Below are 23,881 nucleotides of genomic sequence, written 5' to 3'. Positions count from 1 at the left end.
AATCTAGTAGACCGAAGAGCTTTGCCTTGCAAACTGATCTAGCATTAGGCGATAAGGTATCCTACTTGCGTCAATTGGCTTCACTGTTATCAATACTGGCGCGGCCGAATGCGAGCTTCTTTCTTTAATGTCACTGCAGCATGGAATCGTAAACACTCCTTCCCTTTTCTGTACTTCCTCAACTGAAAAAAGAAATATAAGCGGTGTTTCTTCAAAAAAGCGTATAGGGACCAAGCCCGTACGCCCGTTCCTTGATGCGAGCCCCGAGAGGCGCAGCTATGCAAAATGCAGAGCAAGCGGGATTGAACGGCGCGGAACTCACAAAAGAAAGTGCTCGTCCCAGAAAGGATTGGTCGTCTCCTTGGCAACGGTAGTCGTGCAGCGATGCGGGGGCTCGTCAACCTCCACCACGCAGTACACTTCCTTGCAGCCTGGGGGCGACACATGACGAGGAGGTTATTCTCTCTCTCTCTCTCTCTCTCTCTTTTATGCACTAGAACAGCCCCACCATTACACCAGTGCAACATTACTGTCATGCCCTTATCTGTTTTACCTTTTGCCCGTTCTTCTTTTTATTTATTTATTTATTTATTTATTTATTTATTTATTTATTTATTTATTTATTTATTTATTTATTTATTTATTTATTTATTTATTTATTTGGTAATACTGTCAACCCTCACAGAGGGTCATAACAGAGAGTACATACATAAATAATGTACAATGTTCATAAGGTTTCCTAATATTTTGACAGCTCACAATGAGAACTGGCATTCCCTTAATTAACGATTCAGCATTCAAAATAACAAGTCAAGAACAATTCAGATTTCACTGTCATTATTCAAAATATTTGCTATGAACATGAAGTCGCTTACATCACAGGGTCACTGAAAAAAAATTTAAATTCAACAATCACGTAAAATTTAAAAATATCAAAAAATTTCATGAAAATTTTTAAAAATAAATTCTAGCCAAAAACGCGGAATGTTTTCCTAGCTCAATATTCATCATGCTTACATTGCCATGCCTTAATCAGTGGTGCGTGATGGAAAAAAATTGCGTCAATAAATGTAGATCACGAGATTGTTGAAGATTGATATGTGGGGTTTGACGTCCCGAAAACCACCATATTATTTTGAGAGACGCCGTGATGGAGTGCTCCGGAAATTTCGACCACCTGGGGTTCTTTAACGTGCACCCAAGCCTGAGCACACGGGCCTACAACATTTCCGCCTCCATCGGAAATGCAGCCGCCGCAGCCGGTATTCGATCCTGCGACCTGCGGGTCAGCAGCCGAGTACCTTAGTCATTAGACCACCGCGGCGGGGCAGATAACGAGACGGCAAAACGGGCGAGTTGAAGCTTCAGTAGAATAGCAGTGAGCAAGAAAACACAAGCAAGTGCAAACAAAACTGCAACGCAAATTTCTTCTGCATTATCGATGTTTGCATTATCGATGACGCGCTGCTACTATAGATAAATGTGAATCTTTATCAACAACCTTCTTTCTTCCTTGATGTATTATCAAGTCATTTTATATACAGACGTCAGACACATCATGATCTCACCACGCAGCATGAGATAGAAAGACCAAAAGTGTGTAAAGCATATGGTGGCACTATTTGCATATTAGAGCAGGGTGCATGCTCTATTTGCATATCGCTATCGAAGAAAGTCAGTCATGATCACTCAATGAAGAAAACAGTATACAAAATACGGTATTTTTTAAAAGCTGAACGATGCATGGCGACGCACAAATGTTCCACCACCGAGAGCGTTTTTTTTTTTTTTCAGTGATATGATATATAAGGAGATGTACGTTAGCGCACAAGTAAGACGCCAGCTACTCATTAGAAAGACGCATCGAGACACCGAGACCGTTAACTAGACTGCATCTACGCCCCTTTCTCTTAACTCCTCTTGAACATACGGTGCCATCTTGCGGCGGCCCCACGAACTTCCCGCTAACCTCCGAAATGTGCGATGTTTGTGCTTGCAACGCGTAGATTGTTCGCGTGCAAATTTGACTCTCAGCGTCAAAGTTGATTGCTCTACTAGAGGAAACCCCTCAGCACAGTGTTTGATTACACTAAATTTCGGAAGAATTTCATTTTATTTATTTATTTTCACTGAAGAGCGGCATGGCACGGTCTGCAGCATTAGTACATGGATCGAACAAAGTTATTCAAGAATGCGATTCACATTACTGATAACAAGATATTATTTGATTGATTGATATGTGGTGTTTAACGTCCCAAAACCACCATATGATTATGAGAGACGCCGTAGTGGAGGGCTCCGGAAATTTCGACCACCTGGGGTTCTTTAACGTGCACCCAAATCTGAGCACACGGGCCTACAACATTTCCACCTCCATCGGAAATGCAGCCGCCGGAGCCGGGATTTGAACCCGCGACCTGCGGGTCAGCAGCCGAGTACCTTAGCCACTAGACCACCGCGGCGGGGCTGATAACAAGATATATAGAAGCCATTTGACACGCACCTTTGTTTCCGCCTAAGTTGGAAGCTTTTATGACCTTCACAAGGAGTCGGTGATCGTGCTTGACCTTGTGGGACGGCGTCGAAGCGTCCTGCAAGCACAGAAATCGAACACTACATACACGCAGACCAGCAAGATCGGAGTTCACATCAACTGATTGCCGACTCGTCGGGAACAGCATGTAAAGAATATTAAACCATTTATTAGGTTAAGCTACGGTCCGCGTTTCCTGGATATTTTATAATGTGTTAGTTCGCCGCGTGTGGTGGCTCAGTGAAGTGAGAGAAGTATTAACGCATGTGCAGAGCCAGGTATACGAGACGGACACGTCTTTTCAGTAACAACGTCTACTTTATTATGACAAGTAGGGTCGAAAATGTAGCAGGTGCACGCAGTGCACCGGAAGTGGCAAGAGTGAAAGAGACGAAAGAGAAACAGAGTAGATCAGCACGTTGCTTGTAATGCTGCTCCGCAGGTTTTTATGACCGCGGGGTGCGCGGTGGCAGCCGCGTCGCTACACATGCAAGACCATTGAAGACTTGGCCTAGAGATTGTCGCAAGAATCTCCGCCTCATCAGATGAATTTCAAAAGTGTCGGCTCGTGCCCACGTAGCTGCCTATCTGTTGGCAAATGTTTTAATGTTTTCACACAAACTAACGTTCGATCTGCGAAGTTCTTTCAATGAATCAAAACAACCACAAAAAAAACGACCAGCGAAGGCATTCGCGAAACGTAATAAAATACTCAAGTGCCCGGCTTCTTCATACGTGGAGGGACTGATGACATCAAAATGATTGACTGACTGATTGATTGATTGATTGATTGATTGATTGATTGATTGATTGATTGATTGATTGAAAGTGCCCTGCTTCTCCATATACAGTACGTGTAGGGACCGATGACGTCAAGAGGAGGCGCGCACTCACCACCTGACTGAGGTGCGTGCTCTGTATTATCTCGGAGATCGGTGCTCGGTGTTTGAAGCTGGGGAAATCCTTCTGTCCCGAGCAGCTGATGTCGGCCACGGTGTAAGACAGCGCGTCCACCACCGCTTCCAGCACAACGTCGTCCAGGGCGCGCTGGTCCACCGAGTGCGGTTTCTGCACATAAACCAGCGATGCGGTCTGCGGCGAACCTCTATACACAGTGAGCCGAACTTGCGACCTCTTCGCAACGACATGCCAGTACGTGCTCAGTTTTTAACCTTCGCCACTACATTAATTTTTTTTTGTCCTTACCTTTCATCCGAACTGATGGATTGACATGCGAACGGAAATGTAAGAAGGGAGGGTGGCTACCTCTGATTATCGAAGGGGGCTCCACAAGTTCAGAGATCGACCTGTCCCATTATTCCACACATGCTTTCAACGGTAGTGGCAACTGAAGATCTCCGACACTGCATTCCGAGAACTGCTTACTTCCCAGCTGCACATCGCCAGGACAGAGACCAAAGGCAGGTCATTACAATAAGCAGATCATCACTCCATTTTCCTTTTAGCAACCATTCCAATGCTCATTTTTTTTTTTCGGACTCGATCAACCGGCCCGTTGGAGGCGGTTCGAAGGGGTGCGATAAAACTTGACTTAATTCCCCACAGGCGACACTTCCACAACAGCCTCAAAAGTACACCATCTGGCGTCGTAACGCTTTTTGTAAACAATGTTGGGTGTACACAGTACTCACGGATATAAACTAGGCATCCAACTTTTTTTTTCTGAGTAACGACTGGTATATTCGCAATCACTCGAGACAACCACGTCGTGTAACGACGAATCTAGTCTCTAAAGATGTTGGCTCTTATCTACAAGCTCGAGTGTAGACCAGAGAATCACGCCGATATGAGCAGTACTGAAGATCGTATAGACGAAAGTATGTACTGCGTTGCTTAGCCCTAAGTTGTCCTGTTTCAATCCGTGAGTACTGCACAAGCACTGATCCAGGTAGTTAATGCCCAACAGAAAGCATTAGGAGGACACATGAGATTTACCTGCATAACATGGCCGCAGCAGTGCCAGGACCGGGTCGATCTGTTTTGTTTGTTTTGTCGCCAAAAATATCTTGGCCTGGTTGATTTGCAGAACATGGTAGAGGCCTTTGTTTGTTTTGTCGCGTATAAAAAAAAACTTGACTCATACCCACTAGAGGGATTCGCCACACTGTACCTTATATGGAAAATGATTATATTGATGATGACCAAATTTGATGCGTGAATTATGAACTAAGGTGGGCCAAAAGCCAATTTCGGTCTATTTTGGAAGAACCGAGTGTTGGGCAAGTTGGCATTGAATTGTGGGTGGGATTTTGCGCAAAAAAAAAGACACGCACGGCAAAGAAGAAAGAGCGTGTCTTTTCTTCTTGTTCGTGTTTTCTTCTTTTTTTTGCGAGAAATCCCATCCACAATGTAGGTCTATTCTACGTAAGTGCTGCCATCACTCAAAATTTCAGCTACTACACCCATTCTTCGCCAATCCTTCAGAGTGGGTAGGGGTCATTGTTCTGAAGGCAAAACAAACAAACTTCGGTGCCTAATACTGACAACGCGCTGAAACGTAATATTTATTATATAATGTCGGTTATTTGTTTAGCCACAGATTCGATAACTGTACACGAATGGCAATATAAGTGAATGCATCAGCGGAACATCACCCTCTGCTAAGTTTGTGAATGCACTTCGGGTGGACGACCCGAATTGTTTGATTTTAAAACCCAGAAAATATAAGCGCAAGAGTGTGTCCGTTGGACGGGAACAAGCTTGTCACTTTCACGAAGTTATTTATTAGTGTCCTTAGTGCTGCTTGTGTCTGCTGCAGCAGAATTGTACTCTGATATCCTCTCATACCTTCTGGTTTGTACACGGGTTAAGGTGGACATAATTTGAACTTAATGCTCATAACAGATCCTGTCCTGGACACAAGGGTACAATTCATGAAGCGCCAACCCGAGAAAGAAAAACAGTTTTATGCTCGACAAACATGCGAGAGAATTTTCTTCACGGTAAAAATACACGAACAAACAGATCTGTTACATTGGACTATTTTGCGACAAGACAAAAAATAAAAAAAGAACTGCTGTGAAAATTGTTGACAGGGCCAACCCTGCACTTAAAATTTGCTGAAACCATAACGAACGCCCTGACAAGCCGTCAGAGATTGTGACTTAATTGAACCTATGAATACGCGTGAAAAATGCTATTCGGCTTAAATATTTCGAAAGCGACGTAAAAAAGCTTATCAAGGATTCGCTTCAAGCAGCTTATTTAGGATCGTTATTACTGAGCATCTAGGCTTTGACGCGACAAAGCAAAGCTTGAGCATGAAGCAACAAAAAGAAGGTGCAGCTGTCGAAGCACGGGTGTCGATTCGAAAACTGACAATAACAAAAGTGCACATTTAAAAAAAAAAAGTTGGAAAAAGTGACTTATTGCCAAGCTTACAAAGTAAAACGTCCACTCTGCACTACCCGCAGTCATTATTATGGAAATAATTGCGATGTACACCATCTGCCTGTCTCAGAAAAATGAAGTTCTTGATCCGTTTATATATAGGACACTGCACTCTGTAAGCCGCTGCAGACTAAAAAAGCGCCAAAAATTGAGAAAGGAAGCTGGCAGCCGTGAAAGAGCGTTATAAATATGCAAAGCGGCGCAATCTTCTTTTTTTTTTTTTCTTCCCAGCTCGCGGTGTAGTAGCCCGGCAGAAGTTTGCAATGTTCAGCGTCAAAACCAGGTACTGAGATACGTTAAACCCGCCCAAGACGCTAGTTTTAGGAGACGGACGAAAAAAAAAAAAGAATGCAAATTTCGTTAGGCACCATCTGCATGCATATTCTCGCACGTACCTCGCCTCCTCCCTCCCCCCCTTTTTTTTCTTTTGGTTTTTCCAGAGACTTTTGCACGGGTGTGCTGAAAAGCAAGTGTTGCGCAATGCAAAGCAAAAGAATAAGTAACCCATCCTTAGTTTTCTGCAGATACGGTGCTGCGCTTAGCTTATTAAAAGGCCTCTGCCGTGTGTGGTGCGCAGACAGATTCGAACTCCTCCATACATAGTCATACTCTTTGATTGGCTTACTATTACGCAGATTGCTCGCACTACTGCTTACTTCGGTATTACACAACGCATTGTACACGTTTGTACAGGCATCAAACTGGCCACGTCAATGCAGCGCGTTTCCGACGCGTTTAGGCACCGGGGTGGTCAGATTTGGCTACTTTTGGCTGCTTTTAAGAGGCCGCGGCGACCAAAAAATGACGTTGGCTGCTTGGATACTTTGGCTACTGTTCTGGCGATGGCATCAACTGCTAATATAAGTTAAAACCGAGCGCAACTATTAAAAGTGTATTAAGTGGTCATTCACACTGCCGGCTGCAGCTCCTTCGGTCTAAGTGCATTTATTTAATCAGTATAGATAAAGCATTCGCGTGCGCCCAAAACGCGTCCCAACCGCCATGGTTTTCACATAATTCATGTAAGTTAGGCTGCACTGTAACGTATCTGGCGAGGGACTTGTTCAGGCTTTATATACACGGGAACAACTTTCTGTGGCAATGAAGGGAAAGCTACGGCGGCGGAGCTACTGCACATGTACGTACTCTTCCGCGAAATAGTCCGGCTAGACTAGCTTTTCGAATGACGGCCGTGTTCGAATAATATCGCAGCATAGAACTAGCTGCGTCTGCTCGCACAGCCATTTGTGAGTGAAATTCGACACCAGCTCTCAGTATACTGCGCGGTTGAAAACGCGGACGGGGAAAAAACAAAGCAAGGACAAGCGTAGACTTCAGTTGATAGTCTGCGCATGTCCTTGTCTTTTTCCCGTCCGTGTTTTCGACCGCGTAGTATATACTTAGATCATGTATCACAAACTGGCCCAATCGTCCACTTCGACACCTGCTTTTCGGCGAGTCGTAGGAATAGCTGGAGGGCGACTCGCTCTCACCAAAGGCGAACTCACCATTTTGACTACAAGTTGCAACTGAAATGTGCGACGTTTTCAGACGTCCAAAACGCGAAATCACACTTCCATAAAGCAAGACAAATAATTACATACATCTCCTTGGTTCGTTCATCGTCTCTTTATAAACAGCATCCTGTAGAAAATATAGTAATGTTTACTATTATTATTATTTTCGCGCGGATAATATAGACGCATTTGTGGGACTATGGCTGTGTTTCGATTCTTAGACAGCACGTAGACAGTCTACGCAGACTGCTTAGAAGACAACACCGAGCCCATGCTGTCCGAGAATTGGAACACTTCTGGACGGCTTTTACGCGACGATGCGCCACCTCGCGTCGAGAAGAAAAAGCTAAAATAAACAAACGTAACAGTTTTAATTTCTGGCTTATTTTATGTCGAAATAAAAAATAAACGTTACTCACATTGAGCGTCTAGGAAAGCGTCTGCTTGTGTGCAAACGATCATTCCGGCGAGATTTGATCTATCTCAGCTATTCGCTGAGCCGCCATCTTGTTCAGACAACAAAGTAGCCTGCATCGTATTTGTGTATACGATGCGGTCTTCTCGGAGCTGTCTATAAAATGCCGGCTACGTGAGAATTGGAATGGGACTTGAGATGGCTGCCGTCCATTTGGCTGTCTATTTAGCTGTCTACGGTGAGTATTGGAACGCACCCTTTATTGTGCTGCGGTGGCACACGCCCACTTTGGTTCCGTAGCCTTCCCCGCATTGCCACGGAAAGTTGCCACAGAGTATAGCCGCTACTCGCTCCGTGCGTTAATCCGCCTCACGCGTTAAGTATAGCGAAAAGTGGATGCGCGCGGCTCATAGAAGGCTTTGCACAGCGAGAAGCGCACGCATCTCGCTGTTTTTGCAGTCATTTTTCATTCTGGTTTGACATTCTCTCTGCCGACGCTACGGCGCTTGTCAGCCATGATGTTTGTTATGCCAAATGTTCTATTTTATTTGTTTGGAAACGACTGGCCCGTTTTTTTTTTATCACTGTGCGCGCGCACGATACATTGCATGCGTTTCTTGAGGGAACGCGTCTAAGCTGTCGCTTGCGTGTTCTGTTAACCTAGACCCAATACAAAAGCATTTGCATGTGAAGAGCCCAGCCAGTCTTGTTTTTCCAGTGACCATAGTCACACAGACTGCATCGAGACGTCTGTTATCGGGTCGAATAGGATGAACATGACGAAAGCCTTGCCAAGAAGGGTATTTGGTTGCCCCGAGCACTTATTGAGGAGCAAGTACGGTACCTTCGTCAAGTTGAGAATGTGAGTGCCGACATGCCAGCAATGGAATTCTGGATTGAAGTATTAACATACCGGAATGCGTCAGCTGCTAATCCTATGTAATACATTGCAGAATGGGAAAAAAAAAATGTTTCCTCTAAATGTAACGCAGAGCCGAAGCGAATGTTTTCCGTTGTGCCTCTTATGAAAAGCGACTTAAGGAATCGAATGTCGCACGAACTTCTCGCGGTCAACAGGATAAAATTTGGACTGCGTCTGAAAGGTGTTGCAAGCTCTACATTAACGTTATTGAAAAAAAACTGACACGCACTAACAAAGGACACGCGCAAACGAAGGGAATGTCTTCACGTTACTCGGTCGTTTCGCCAGAAATGGGCGGCGGGTGAGCTCTGACTTTTCGTTCTTTTGAGCGTGTTATCTTCTTGTAGCGGCACAAAAGCTAGGGAAAAGAAAAAGACTAGAGAAACATAGTGAGCTAAAATCTTGGGCGATAACGCTGCTGCATGCGCATGTCGCGAAAGAAGCATAAAAAGAAAAAAAAGGCATCGTAATTTCGGTAATCAAATTTCATGGCCTCGGTGTTAAGCAAAGTGCAGGGGCTATACCCTCACCCGCCCCCCCTCACCCAAAAGAAAAAAGAAAGACTCACATTTTCGGCAACTGAAGACTGCAGCGAAACCTTGACGTCAGGTCGCTGAACGAAGCGCACCACAAACAGTTGCTCCGTGCTAATGCAGCATATCCTCAACTGCAATATAAACCAAAATGGCAGATGTTAAAACACGTAACATTTTGTTTATTTTCATTTTCAGCTGCCACCAAACTACATTAGGAGGCATGCCGCCCCCTAATTGACACTCGAGATGTCAGACTGGAGGCACAGTTTACTTTTTTAGTGTTTTCTTTTGTTTCGTCTTTTTTTTTCAATGCAGCTAAAGACGAGCAGAGAGGTTGAAAGGGTTTAACTTAGTGCCACAGCAAAGGCACGTCCTGCAAAGCTTCTCTTCTTCATAAGATGACGAGCAAGGTAAAGTCTATGGGGGTCCGTGAACATTATGTCGTGCTAACTATAGCTTGAAATCTTGGTAATTTAAACGTAAAGGCATTCTACTTTTCAGGAGACTAACAGCACATCGTTGGTCTTGTCCACCTATCACGTAGAAAGTTTTTTTTTTTCTTATTCACACGTCCCGCGATAGCTGGAGCATTCCATATGACGTTCAAGCGTTTCAGACAAAGATTACTTATTATGCTGTATGCAGTTAGTGCCTGAGTGTCTTTTTTTTCGATTTTTTTAGACTTTGGAATACATATGTGTATATGTTTGTTTACACCTTCACAACATACGTGTGTCGCGATAATGTTGCCCTGCGTTGCAAGCACTTAGTTCTAACAATCTCAACGCCACAAAACAAAAGCTTGCCCTGAAACTAACAGTTTGCACTCCTAAGAAAAGCTCGCACTCCTGAGAAAAGAGATTCGCGTAAAGATTGGACAGATTTTCAGAAGTCCGGCACTTAATTGATTGGCTATAACGCTGCATTTCAGGCTCAGCGCAGCGTGCTAATGCTAGATATACAATCCGTGCCTGCTAGAAGAACGAGGACGTCGCCCCGTTGAACCCAGTTCCTTTAGAAGCCGTTCCCAGCTTGTCGGGACAACGAGGCGAATGCACGTTTAGCAGTTGGAGCACGTTCGCCTGACTTAGCTCGAACTCCCCTTAGAGAGGCCCGTAAGAACACTCGCCTTTCCGTTGAGCTTTTCGACAAGGAGGTTGTACCGGTGGACTGTCCGTTCCGGGTCGTCACTCTTCGTGACTCTGATCACCAAAATCAGTCGCTCGCAGGTGATGCCCGTCGTGATTGTCTGACACGAGAAGAGATGCAGAGCTGAAACCAACGGCTACAACAGAAGCAGTATACAGCTATATTAACCTGCACTAAAATTTCACTGCAGAATCTCCGGGAAAAAAAAAGTTCTTCTATAGCAGGGGTTTCGAACACGTGGGTGCCCTTATCTACTCCCCCCCCCTCTCTTTTTTTGTTAATTTTAAGTAAGTTTGCTCGTGAGCTACACAGACTTAACTGCAGTTCTCAAGTATTCTTTTCGTGAGGCACGCACAGCGGTCACTGCGTGTTGAGAAATAACCATGGAACAAAAGCTTTATTTCTTTTGAAATAAACTTTTTCGCCGTTCGTATTGTGATCGCCCTGGAGAACAGTGTCGATGTTCCTCGAATAACAATGTCAAGTGCCATTCGGAAATGACCCGTATGTACGAGATATAGGAAATAGCGGGTTTTTTTGTTAATTTTTTTCTTCAAAAGACCGCGTTAGCTAACATTTTGTCCAACCAGTTCCCTCCTCTCCCCCCTTTTTTAGTAATCGAACATGAATGCTAATTAACTGCTAGTAACACTGTGACTGCGCTACCATAGCGTATACTCACAAGGCTCTCTTTCGACTCCAGCACGACGTGGGCATCATGTAGCTTCGGCTTCGTGCTATCCGGATGAATGGCTTCGAACTCCACAACGATGTTGTTCTGCGAATAAAGAGAAAGAAAAAAAACGCAAGATTGAATAGTGCTCCTGACATGAACTATTGATTGATATCTATAGGGTTTAACGTCGAAAAACCACCATGTGATTATGAGAGACGCCGTATTGGAGGGCTCCGGAAATTCAGACCACCTGGGGTTCTTTAACGTGCACCAAAATCTGAGCACACGGGCTTACAACATTTTCCGCCTCCATCGGAAATGCAGCCGCCGCAGCCGGGATTCGATCCCGCGACATGCGGGTCAGCAGCCGAGTACCTTAGCCACTAGACCATCGCGACGGGGCCCCAACATGAACTATCACAGGTGACATGACGACACAGCTTTGCTACGATATGAAGTCTAAAATAATAGTTAAATTAACACCGCCCGCTCTGAATTCTGATCAGCGCTGCATTCCCAAGACAAATATTATCAACAAATTCTACAATATATGGTTATGAGGGACGCCGTAGTAGAGGGCACCGGAAATTTTGACCATCTGCCATTTTTACTTCATCGAAATGCAACCGCCGCCGCGGGCAGCGGTCCCCCGACATTCCGGTCAGCAGCCAATCACTTGAACCTTTGCTGCATCATGACAGAATAAACAAAACTCTTTTCTGCGTGTTAACGCTTGAGAGCCACATTGCTCTATAATAAAATTAGCGAAGCCCTAAATATCACAAATTAGTTGTAACTTATCGAAGCTTTATCTTATCGCCAACCTATACAATAAAAGTTACTATCAGCCAGCGTTTTTGCCCCATGTCACGGTTCACACGACCTAACGCCTTTTGTAGCGTCTTCTACGTAACAAGCCACTGTCTCATTTAATAACAGGCGTATCGCTCCTAATTACCGGTATATAGTGCATATTTGCATATTTCTTCGGTGGCTTGGTGACTGCGAAGCGAGAAAACAAGCGCCACCGTCCGCACCGCTAAAAACAAGTTATTAAATTGCGTTGCGCTCTCGGAAGCGCTTATAAAACTATGCGCATCGTACGAGCACAAATAGGTTATGCAAACGCATTTGGTTAAGTGAGGCCATCGCAGGGGATCCACGCTGATGTAGCGTGTCAAGCGCTCTTCAGAGCTTAATAAAAGCCCGCATACAAGACTCATGAGACGTAAGCCGCGCGTCGGAGCATTCCTTAGAATGCGTGCAGTAAGACTTAGAAAAAAGGAAGAGAGACGAACGTTTTGACTGAGAACGTGACAGGAGAGGCGCTGCTAGGCAAGGACAGTCGCTGTCGTTTGCCTTTTCTAGCTTGTAACGTCAGTTGTCTCTATCTTTCTTTAATTTAATTTGATGGCTGTCGTCGAGCTGTGCAAGGCTGTCGCGACAGTGACTATCAGACACGCCACACAATGGAGCCTCCGCGAGTGAAACGATAAACTGCTATTTTGAAGTCTGTCAACGAGCTGGTTATGTTTCGTTTACTAACATAGAACCTACAGGAGAGAGTGAAAGAGGGAGAGTGAACAAGTTTATAGCGTGTGCCGGCAGCATGTCAAAACCGATAAGTCTGTGACACAGGGGGAAAAAACGACGAGAAAAGAAAAGCAAGAATGCGCGCGCATGATAAATGATCCAAGTGACACCGTTTACACCAATCGCCGTGTCGTATACGACGGAGAAGTATTTGACAAATCGGCGACACAGGAGACGATTACGTTCTTCACGGCAATGGCAGCATGTTCTGCCCGCAAATTTCAAGGCGAATGCTTCCTCGAGGGAGAAATGTAAAATAAACATGGACAGCAGAGTTTGTCTTGCTCGCTCCATCCATTCATAAAGGGGACACTGTTTTCGATTGAATGAACATGTCTCTTGTTGCGGCCACCCCTCCAGTTCTTTTTTTTGTCCCCTTTAGCGGAGGGAAGGGGGGGGGGGCGGAGTCAATACCTATTAATAATGCCACATTTGCGGGGTCGTAGCCACCCTCGTTTATGGCGATTTTCTTTGTTTCGCGAATCTAACTTCCATCTATTCTTATCGGTGTGCTAGCCTCATTGCTTCCATTAGTCGATAAAATCGTTGCCACGCTCTACCAGACTCTTTATCGACTACAGTCTACACTGGGTCACTCGTACGTCCTGCACCTTCGCCTCGCGGGCTCTAACAATCAAATAATCACGCCGTGGGCCAACAGTAGAAAAATGATTGATATGTGGATTTTAACGTCCCAAAACCACCATGTCATTATGAGAGACGCCTTATAGTGGAGGGCTCCGGAAATTTCGACCACCTGGGATTCTTTAACGTGCACCCAAATCTGAGCACACGGGCTTACAACACTTCCGCCTCCATCGGAAATGCCACAGTAGAAAAAAAGTTTTGATTAACTTTCGTTCCTGATGTCTTCTCGAGCTCCCAGTTTTGCCACTGTTTTCGCACGCCACGACTTTGTCTCAACATCTCTCTCGTCAAAATGAGGGCACGTACCAGATATCCCGCGTACTCATGCTCATGCCACCATGAAACATGTCTTTGTATGTTTCTTTGTATAGTTCAATCATGTGTTTTTTTGCTTTTTTTCTATTTTAAACATTGTATCCAGTTTGATGTCCTTTGTCGCTGTGTAACCGCTTGCGCAAGTATGTAACTATGTCACACAATTGGTCCCTCTACTAGCCAGTTAGGCTATGGGACCAAACAAGTGTTTGCGAAGTTTTTTGTTACATGGATGTGAAAGTTACAATAAAAAAAACGTTCCTACGCGGGCCCACGCATCTAAGTTCATCAATTTTCCGAGAGCTCTCTCAGATCATTAACTCACAAACTGTCGCGCTTCCCTAGACTGCGCTATACTAAATTATACACGCTAAAGAAACTCGGTGGGAAGCGGGAAATGTCGGTCAACCTATACGCTCGTCTCGTGTCAGCGTGTTTCTGACAAAGCTCAAAAGCGTCCCGGTTGGATTCAACGGGTTGGTCTTTCTTCTGAGCACACGGGTCGAAAAGCGCCCGCACTGCCATCTGGACGAGCCTAATTATGCGACGAGATGCGGCGCTCCATGGCGGTGCGTCTAAGGACACCGCGCACAGAGAAGAGAAGCGACGTGCAGACAGCTTGTCACGAAGGGCGCGGCAATGCTATACGTCGGGTCTTTTTCGTGACCATGTCGCCGACGCAGTCCTGAGCCGCTTCGAGATGACGTCGGGCGACTACGACCACGACGAGTTATTAAATATTACCACTCGCAAAACTCTGAACGACGTGACCCGCGCATACCGACAGCGCTGACATGTGTCGGTGCTTTATTTATACAATATTGTTCTCTTTTTTGTTTTGTGCGTTTCCTTCGAAGATAAGCTGTCAGTTGCGACCCCTTTAGCCACGGGAGGTGTCCTGACGCGCGCGCCGAGAGACGGTTTAAAGGGAAAAAGCTTCTGCTGTCGAAGCACATTTCATGACACGTTGATACTGCCGGAAATGAATAGGCTGGTCGACTCGCTTCCGCCATGGCGCTCACGAAAAAAAATGTGACTGCCCGGAAATTTTACGCACACTTCGTCACGCAAACCTGTTGATCCTTCGATAGCTTATCAAGAACATCCCCCGCAATATCGTGGAATATTATCTTATTCCAAATGGCTCCGTGGTATAAGACACAACTGCCACGCAAGGGGCCTCCCGATCGATCCTGAACATTCTTTATGTGTTCACTGTGTCAATTGCGGACACCAAAGGCGGCGGCGGGGGACAACTATACGCCACCAAAATTGGCTGTTGTTGTGATCAGCCACATTGAACAGTTTTCGCTTTAAGAAGTAACATTGTGGGATGAATGAGCCATATAGCGAAACCTCATAACAATATACATGGCGCACACAACACAAAAAGTTGTTCCTCTACTCCATGGCTCTCCTCTCGCGGCTTAGTTCAACATAAAAAAAAACTCACGTGCACGGATAAAAACCGGTTTCTATAAGGCAACAAGGCCTAATGCGAAAAATCACTCTTCTTCACGTTCTTACGTTTAAATTTTTGAACACTTTACGACCACCCTGTCGCAGTCTTGTAAGTGGCTAAGGTACTCTGCTGCTGGCCCGCAGGTCACGGGATCGAATCCTGGCTGCAGCGCTGCATTTTCGATGGAGGCGAAAATGCGGTAGGTCCGTGTGCTCAGATTTGGGTACTCATTAAAGAACCACAGCTGTTAGAAATTTCCGGAGCCCTCCACTACGGCGTCTCTCATAATCATATGACGGTTTTGAGACGTTAAACCCTACATATCGAACAATTTACAATTTAAAGAGAAGCTGACAAAGAAAAAAGCACCGCACCCTGATATTTAACTATGATCGTCAAGTTCAATTATACCAAAACTGATCAGCCTGGCAGATATATAGGGAAGTATACATATATACCTCTGTGGAACACGGGTGGGCAACAAATCTTGATCACAATATATAGTTATCCCCACGCAAGGCAATGAAATAAGACGAAGGACAAACAAGAAGTACCTTGGTAAGTTTGCGACTCCGCGCAGACTGCATCTACCCTAATCGACTTCTGATGGTATGACTGTAACCGTGGCTATACAAATAAACCAACGGCATACGGTTCCCAAGAGTTGATAAGTCGTTCGAAGTAGCTTTTTCTTTACTTAACGAGAAAAAAAAGGGCACCATTACAACGAAACGTAAGCTACAAGCAGCTCGCTAACCTATATACTTTAGATAAGAATCTAAAATAATTTTCCCGAAATAGCTTAGGCACGGTGCAAGCCTAAACGAAAATCGCACGTCGTGTTCCCGATGAGACCATACGCGTTTGTGCTCGAGCGCACGGTTTCGAAAATAAAACTGATAATCTTGCGGTGTGCAGTTTAGTAGCGGCAGTCGTACGAAAATTGCCTAAATGGCCACGCTTATAGAAAGCAATAGCGTTCAACCAAGCGGTGCTTTATGCGACCGCAAGCGCTTTCGAGCCCTTACTGCCACGGTTGAATGACTTCGCTGCACGAATGGAGCACCGCCGGATTATTCCGCTCCCATCGAAGCCATAGAATCACACGTGTTGTATCCCCGTCGATGAATATGAATCGACGCACACGACCAGACAACTGACCCTCGTCTCTCCAAGTAAAGAAAGAGAAAAAGAAAAAGAAAATAAAGAAAAAGGAATAAAAAAGAAAGAAAGAAAGAAAGAAAGAAAGAAATAAGGAAAGAAAGAAAGAAAGAAAAAAAGAAAGAAAGAAAGAAAAAAAGAAAGAAACTTCGCCTTTAGCTCCCTTGCTTATACACACTTATTAGCGTATGCAAGTGTTATTCTATATGAGAAAGGATGCGACAAAGAACTTAATGATAATAAAATAAACAGAAATTATGGAGGAATATCCCAGAAAGCCTAGTTCCATATCACACAGAAAGCTCGAGATAGTTTTTGCGAGAGCGAGACTACAATTATACACAACTATAATGTGCGACTGCTAGAAAAAAGCCAGAGCTGAAGGTATAGTCGCGCGTGAGGTGTCAATGGATTATTACAAACGGCGGTGTGCGGATTTTCACTGCGGCTGTCAATGCGGGAAACAAAAAAAAAAGACGCTGTGACACGACACAACTGAGACGTATAATATGGCGAGGCCGACGCGTTTTCATCCGGTTTAAAAAGCTGTGGTCGGCTTACGGGCCAATTAAAATTCAATGTGTTCGGTATCTGTGTATAAGTGATATGTTTATCAAAACAATCTGCATATTAAACTAAAATGTCGTTCATTATACAACTCTTTCTCCTGCCTCTAATTAATGTATGTTATAATTGCATGGATCCATACTAGCATTCTGCTAAGGATCCAGATGTTGCTAACATGTTTTTCTTTACTGTATGTTGTTTATTCACAAAAAGTTCAAAGTTCAAAGTTCAAAATCTGCAAGGCTATACCCGCGGGATGGAAATGGCTCCTCGTTGCATGATACTTAGAACGCGAGCACGTAATCGTTAATCTTTAAGAAAAAAAAATGTAGCGCGAAGCAATACAAGGACAGGAAAAAAAAAACACGGGATTGGCGCTAACTTTCCGTGTTCTTTGTATGTCCTTGTGAATTGCTTTGTGCAACTATTCTTTCTGCAAAAGTAATTCACCAACTAGCGCAAGCAAACGTTTTGCCAAGGCGCAATCATTGTTCCAACGCTCCCACGACGGCACTCTGAAGTGACGCTGAGACAAACGCGGTGATGCATGCACTTAACTGCCTTTCACAGAACAGACCAGACGGGCGACGATGCTGTAGACTAAGGGCGTAGCCTGAATTTTTTCCGGGGGATCGGGGAGGGGGTGATTTAAAACAAACTTTGTGTAGTGCCTGCGTATTATATATATATATATATATATATATATATATATATATATATATATATATATATATATATATATATATATATATATATATATATATATATATATGCTGCGAAGTTTAGGGGGAGATTATTTCTCCATCCTCTCTCACTTGGTCAGTCAGAAATATTTCGTTGCAAACCAAATTACTTATCCTTGCTGAAAGGTAGTTCACGTATATATGTATGTACAAGTCACGAATAGAACCCTTGGGACAAACGCTGACTGACACCAGTGTGATTTTCACCAGTGTGCAAATATGCAAAATGTACATTTTTATGTTTTATTTGTGTCTCTTGTTTACCTTGAAGTATTTTTTGTGGTTGTGTTTGTGTGAACCATCGAATGTACATGTTCTTTCAACGTCATCTCATATCCATGTTCATGTAAATGACGTCTGTTTTGTCATCATCGTTAGAGTATGTCTAAGAAGAAAATGTTCTGTTGAGTGTTATTGAAGTTTGTGGCAATAAATTTTTCTAAACAAATCCCAACCAGCGAGATTTTCAGCACAACCTTTGTTTGCGCACTGCTCTCAAGCTCAGAACTGCCGCGTGTTCTTAGCGAACTGAGTCGACCTTCGTTAAAGTATAGCGACGAACTTAGAATAGTTCAGCCTTCACTTTTTAGTGAGCTGCCCAATTTTCCTTGCGGTTTTCCGCGAAAAGTATAGGCACGTAAGCCTGGGTAACCATAGCCATCTTCGGAGCACTTCGCGCACTGACGTGATTTGATTCTCGCCACCTGATATTCTTTATTCAAAGGTTACCCCGCATTGCCCAAAGGCGTTACAGCAGGGGGCTCACAGAAACGACATAAACAATTCTTCATTCTTACAGCACACTTGCATGGCAGACAATTCATTCCACTCTTCAACAGTCGACGTCTGCTGCACCAAAGAAGACATCGACCATCTGATATGCCATTGCCCTCGATTTGCCTCTGAAAGACAGAAGCTTTCGGACGCATTGCGACGATTGGACGATCGGCCACTCTCCGTGCAGATGCTACTGGAACACCGCCATCGCCTTTCGTCGGCTCAAAAAGCAGTCAAATCTGTCTTGTGCTTTTTGAGGAGTACAGGCCTACGTGACCACCATTAACTTTTGTGTAGTGCCACCGCTGCATACGCGCCAGCCGATTGACTGACAATCCTCCTTTTTTTTTCTTTTTTTTTCTCTCTCTCTTTCTCTTCTCTTTCCTCTCTCTCTCATCTTTATGCCCCCTTCCTATTCCCCCAGCGTAGGGTAGCAAACCGGGCATGTGCCTGGTTAACCTCCCTGCCTTCCCTCTTGTTGTTTACCCTCCCCCCCCCCCTTTAACAGTACTAAGAATAAATTATTTCGCGGACAGGGGGTTACAGAAACGACATTCTTGGATTATAGTCAACCTGTACACGTCCTGGCTTCTGGGCGCATCACAATAGCCGGCGTCTTCGACGGCGCATCGAGCCGCCGGGGTGAGAGCAAAGCCCTGCAGTGTAGGAACTGGCTAACCTCCCTGTCCTTCCTCATTTATTCCTCCTCCTCCTCCTCCTGCAGTGTAGGCGGCGCCCGGCTGTCGCGGCGGGTCCGCCACCCGGGTTTCCGGGTTCGCTATAGAAGCGGCGCCCCGGTTTCCCCCCATCGATTATGGTCAGGGAAAAAGAACGTAGACTCAGAGACGCCGGCCAGTCGTGTCGGCACTGCATTTTCGGCCCCTTCCGCCCCAAATTTCCCCTTTGCCATGCTTTCCAGCACTGCAGCGCGCTGCTCTTCAGGGCAGTGCGGGTAAAAGCAACCTCATATACTTTGCCGTACGACCTTTAAGCGAAGCGAACACGCGAGATCAGTCGTGGCCTGCCGTTGCGACGAGGAGGTTAGTAGATGACGGGGTGATATGGTTCGAAAGTTACATGCGTGCCATAGTTAAACGCAATCATAACAGTATAAAGCCAGATACCCAACAGGGTCGCCATTACATCGTGATAACAGCTAATCGATTTAGCTTTTTTTTTGTTGCTCGAGTCGCGCATAGGTATAGGACAAAAATGTAGCAATCGCTTCACAAAAGAAAAAAACTGCAGTTTCATTGTTATAATTTTACTGCCGCTGTCAGTGACGCTTCTGTGTTAGATGTGCATAAAGACTGAACCCTGCTCTATCAGTCATGCTGTATACCTCCACCCCCCTAGCTTAGTCACAACCATAGAATAGGTACTAATAAATAACGAGGTGTGTGTGGTCGAGCCGACTTTTCGATAAGTCGACTCGTCTACAAGGTTTGTAGCCTGTTACAGCCTTGACGAAGACAAGCCCACTTGTCGCAACATCGGCTTGGGCTCGCACACCCCGTTTACAGATTTTTTTCACCGCAAGCTTCCGTGTACCCCTTCCTGGCGAGATAGAAACATCGAAAAGCTATAACGTGTTATATTTTGTCGACTGTAAATTGCAAATTTAAGGTCAACGACATAAATTATGTCGTTGACCTTAATTCCAGTGTCTAAAACATTGGAATTCGTCTGTCCGTCTAGTGCCTAAAACACAAGCTTCAAAATGCGCCCTATGGAAACGGCCAGGGAAGCAAGTAATATGAAGTGACCAAATAAAGCACTGATGCTAGACTGATAACCAATCGCGTTGCAAATGCTGCTAAACATAGAATAAATACCAATATTCTGAAAGTTGGAAAGGCTGAATGAGAGGTTCGGCTTGCCTAAACCAAACGCACGAAAGTGAGTTCGCATCGGCATGTTTGTATTGAAAACCTAATTTCCTGAAGATACAGGCAACGTGAGTTCTTCAAGTGCGCACAGCATAATCCAAACTGAAGTATCATGCATCTGCTTCTGCATATAGGCAGTAAGCTCTGAATCTGCTCTTTTTTTTTTAGCTTATTGGTGAGCCGGACTTACGTCTCCTCACCAAACACTACACTTATGCAAACCACAAACGCAACTTCCGTTTCCAGCCAACAGGCTTCCTTAGAGACGGTCACCCAATTTCCGGTCCACACAAGCGCGCTACTCGAAGCCCGCGTATTTTTCTCTGTTCGAAGTGCAGCCCCGTAACCGGAAGGAAAAAAGAAAGGACCCTGCCGTCTAGGCAGTCTGCTTTATCTTGTGCTCTTAGGCCAGTAACCGTGCACCTTATACTCGGCGCTCCTCACGCGTCAGAGCTCCACGACACAGGCCCGTTCATAAGCACTTCAGCGTCAGTCTCGCTCTGGGCCGGTCAAGTAACGTGCAGTGTTATGGAAGGTACGACATGCACAATGCGATTGCTGGGAATCCGCTGTTTTAACAGTTCTTTTTCTTTCAATAGGCTTTGTGCACTTGCCACCTTTATTTCTTAGAGCTGGCCACTTCGTCTCGTGTCACATATCGTAACCGAGTACTTAAGGCATCTGTGGTGCGACTTACTATATTTTATATACCATGGCCACTTCAAAACACGTGCTTACGAACGGTGCATTTTTGAACCCTCCGCGGTGGTCTGGACGTCATGATGCTCGACCGCTGCTCCGAAGGTCGCGGGATCGAATCTCAGCCACGGCGGCCGCATCAAAATTGAAGAAATGCACCCCTGTGCACTTGCGCTTAGTTGTATGTTAAAGAAGCCCACATGGTCAAAATCAGTTCGGAGTACCGGCAACGGCGCGCCTCGCCATCATTTCGTGGTTATGTCACGTAAAATCAGTGCAGATATCATTAACATCTATTCCCATCTTATTTCCAAGTATCTCCTATAATAGACAAGACCCCGCACCCCTCCATAGAGCTCCAACGTGAGTGTATCAAAAGACACCGATAATCCCGCATCTTTATCGAAGGCGGACGGGCGTGAATACCCGTATGCACTGCATAGAGGGAAGTGGTGTTTCTGTGTCGTTCAAATAAAAAGCTAAAGCCAAGTGAATCTTCTAACAACGTTGCACAGCACTCGTGACCGACAAGGTCTGTACCTTTCCAATCTCGGTTTATATGGTCGCGTCTCCATAGCAGCATAGTGGGGGACGCCGTCGAATCGGCCAGTCTCTCCTTCAGCCACTCCGATCTGTTCCGGCCATCATCCCTTGTCTCCTCGCTGTTTGCGCGTTCGTATTCTCCCCTGTCCGTGGCCGCACCATGTCGAGACATGGTACGGCACTCTCGAGACAACGTCGCGGAGAGCCCAGTCGCGACGAGCGAGTTATGGCGAAGGACAGACGAGCTCTGGCAGCGTAAACGTAATAAGCATCAGTGCGAGTCCGGACGAGACCCCCTCCTCCCCGCCACCTCGCGATCTTGTTCGTCGCTACAGACAGCAACGAACAAAGCAGCCATGCTGCAGAGGAGAGAAGGTAGCCACTAGTACCGGCATAGGCGTTCGTAGGGTTTCCTCTTGGGAGACTCAATTTTTACCAAAGCGCCCCCCCCCCCCCCCTTCCACCCATGCCATTCATTGGATGAGTTCGAAAAAAAACAAACGAATTATGCGATGGATGCAAAAATGAAAATGGAGCGATGGCGTGCTGCTCACAACGGCCTGCAATTGACCCCGGATTACCGGGGATAAGGGTAAAGGACAGTCAGTATTAGAGAGTTTTAGTACTGCGTACGCTGCGTATGTGGCGGCGTTGCGTACGTAAGGACGCCACGTTCTGCGTAGTGCGCATGCGCAGACCGCAACGCGCACGTATCGCATTACGTACGCAGCCGCTACGTACGCACGCATGAGATGCGTGCGTGCGTACGTATCAGGTGATCGCGCCGCTCTCGAACAAGTCCGCGAAAGCGCGAGACTTCGTTTTGCAAAATGGCGGCATCGAAGGCAAGCACCGACCGGCTCTAGGGCTTAAAATATGGCCATAATCTGGCTAAAACACTTGGATTGGCTCACATTGCCTGTCAACAACATGTGCTTCTAATCTGAGCTACCAGATGGCGCAACAAGCTTCACGCTCGTTACGTACGCGGGTACTATGGCGTACTAAAAGCCGATTAGTGGCAAACGACGCCACGTAACGCAAGGCGCTTGCGTGATGCGTACGTAGCACCATTCCGCAGTACTGAAACTCTCTATTATCGTCAAAAAAAAAAAAGATGTGTGGCAATAAACCTGCGCGTTGCATGTTTACGCGAAAGTGCCAACTGAATAAATGTACGGGGCAGAATTAGCATCCCCCCTCTCCATTTATATGACTACGGGAAAGGGGCACAACCCGCCTAGTGCGGCGCCATGACGCACGATGGCGCTGCGTCAGAAAGCCCCGCGCTGAAGCGCTGCAGGCAACGCATACGTGTGGTCAGGCCTTGAGCGGTGTGGAAAACGACGGACGCACGAGGAACGCGCTGTCTCATAACTGAAGTTTATCAGAAAGAACACTCCCCGAAATGGAAAACGCTAGCAAAGTAAAACCGCCAGCTGCGTGCGCAGAAATGTATTACGCGTGTTTCGCAATCTAACAGAACGATGTATGGCTCCCATACGCAATCCCCGTACAGCTCTTTCGTGTGCACGGCTTTGACGACGCCAAAGAAACAAAAAAAAAGGGGGGGGGGGGGGAAGAGAACTCAAAGGTGAATTTTTTCTGACACTCCAAAGCCTCACAGCTCTAATAGTCGTAAAACAAGAAAAAATACCATACTTGTGGCCAAATACAGCCGATATTACCATTCAGCGTAAAGACAGCGGAAATGGTGAAATTCTCGCTAATCTATTTTTCACCAGCAGGAACGTAGAGTGACCAGGGCCAGTGGTGTTCTCAACTAAGAGCTGAACCCTACGAAAAATGCACTAAGTCGGGCTAGTTGGTCCAATACTGGACACGGACGAAGACGAGTGAAAGACGGGACTGCTTTCGCTCATCTTCGTCTGCATTCAGTAGAACGGTTAATAAGCCTGTAAAATAAACGTATATATACGACGAATACCTCTTAACTTAGCAGACATAAAACCTTTTTTTTCGCTCTCTCTTCTCTCACTGCGCATATTATTCGCGAACGCTGCCGCTGCAGGGTAAACTACGTAGAAGCTTGAAATATCGAATAATTTCAATGAAGACACGTAGAAACATGTGATAGCAAAGCGCCCGTAGTAGCATTTACTTTCCTCAGTATACGATAAACAGTGATGGTAGCCATGATCAAAGCATTCTGTAATAGTTGCCTAAAAGTCAATGCGAATTTTATATTTATATATGTGCTATAGATAGCATGCTGGGTTCTTCAGTATATATCGACATAAAAGGAACACTGTGTTCAGAACACGGTTAGAAACAACGTAATATTTATTTCCGTGTATTACGAAG

At 45.4% G+C, this 23,881-nt stretch overlaps 1 protein-coding gene across 5 annotated transcripts in view; it reads right to left on the bottom strand.

Moving 5' to 3' along the window:
* The window catches only part of LOC119171797 (uncharacterized), a 179,350-nt gene that overhangs the window by 42,846 nt on the left and 112,623 nt on the right, over positions 1-23,881 (bottom strand). For all 5 annotated transcript variants that reach the window (XM_075892399.1, XM_037422638.2, XM_037422639.2 and 2 more), the window contains exons 2-7: positions 11,166-11,261; positions 10,464-10,583; positions 9,367-9,465; positions 3,428-3,601; positions 2,504-2,591; positions 323-431 (exon numbers count right to left, since the gene is read on the bottom strand). In XM_075892399.1, the coding sequence (XP_075748514.1) occupies positions 323-431; positions 2,504-2,591; positions 3,428-3,601; positions 9,367-9,465; positions 10,464-10,583; positions 11,166-11,261 (686 nt within the window). The remainder of the gene's footprint in view (positions 1-322; positions 432-2,503; positions 2,592-3,427; positions 3,602-9,366; positions 9,466-10,463; positions 10,584-11,165; positions 11,262-23,881) is intronic.

Source organism: Rhipicephalus microplus, chromosome 4, assembly GCF_043290135.1.
Source record: "Rhipicephalus microplus isolate Deutch F79 chromosome 4, USDA_Rmic, whole genome shotgun sequence".
NCBI classification, from domain to species: Eukaryota; Metazoa; Arthropoda; class Arachnida; order Ixodida; family Ixodidae; genus Rhipicephalus; species Rhipicephalus microplus.
The sequence above is the reverse complement of the archived record's forward strand: the minus strand, read 5'-3'. Positions and strand labels throughout refer to the sequence as shown.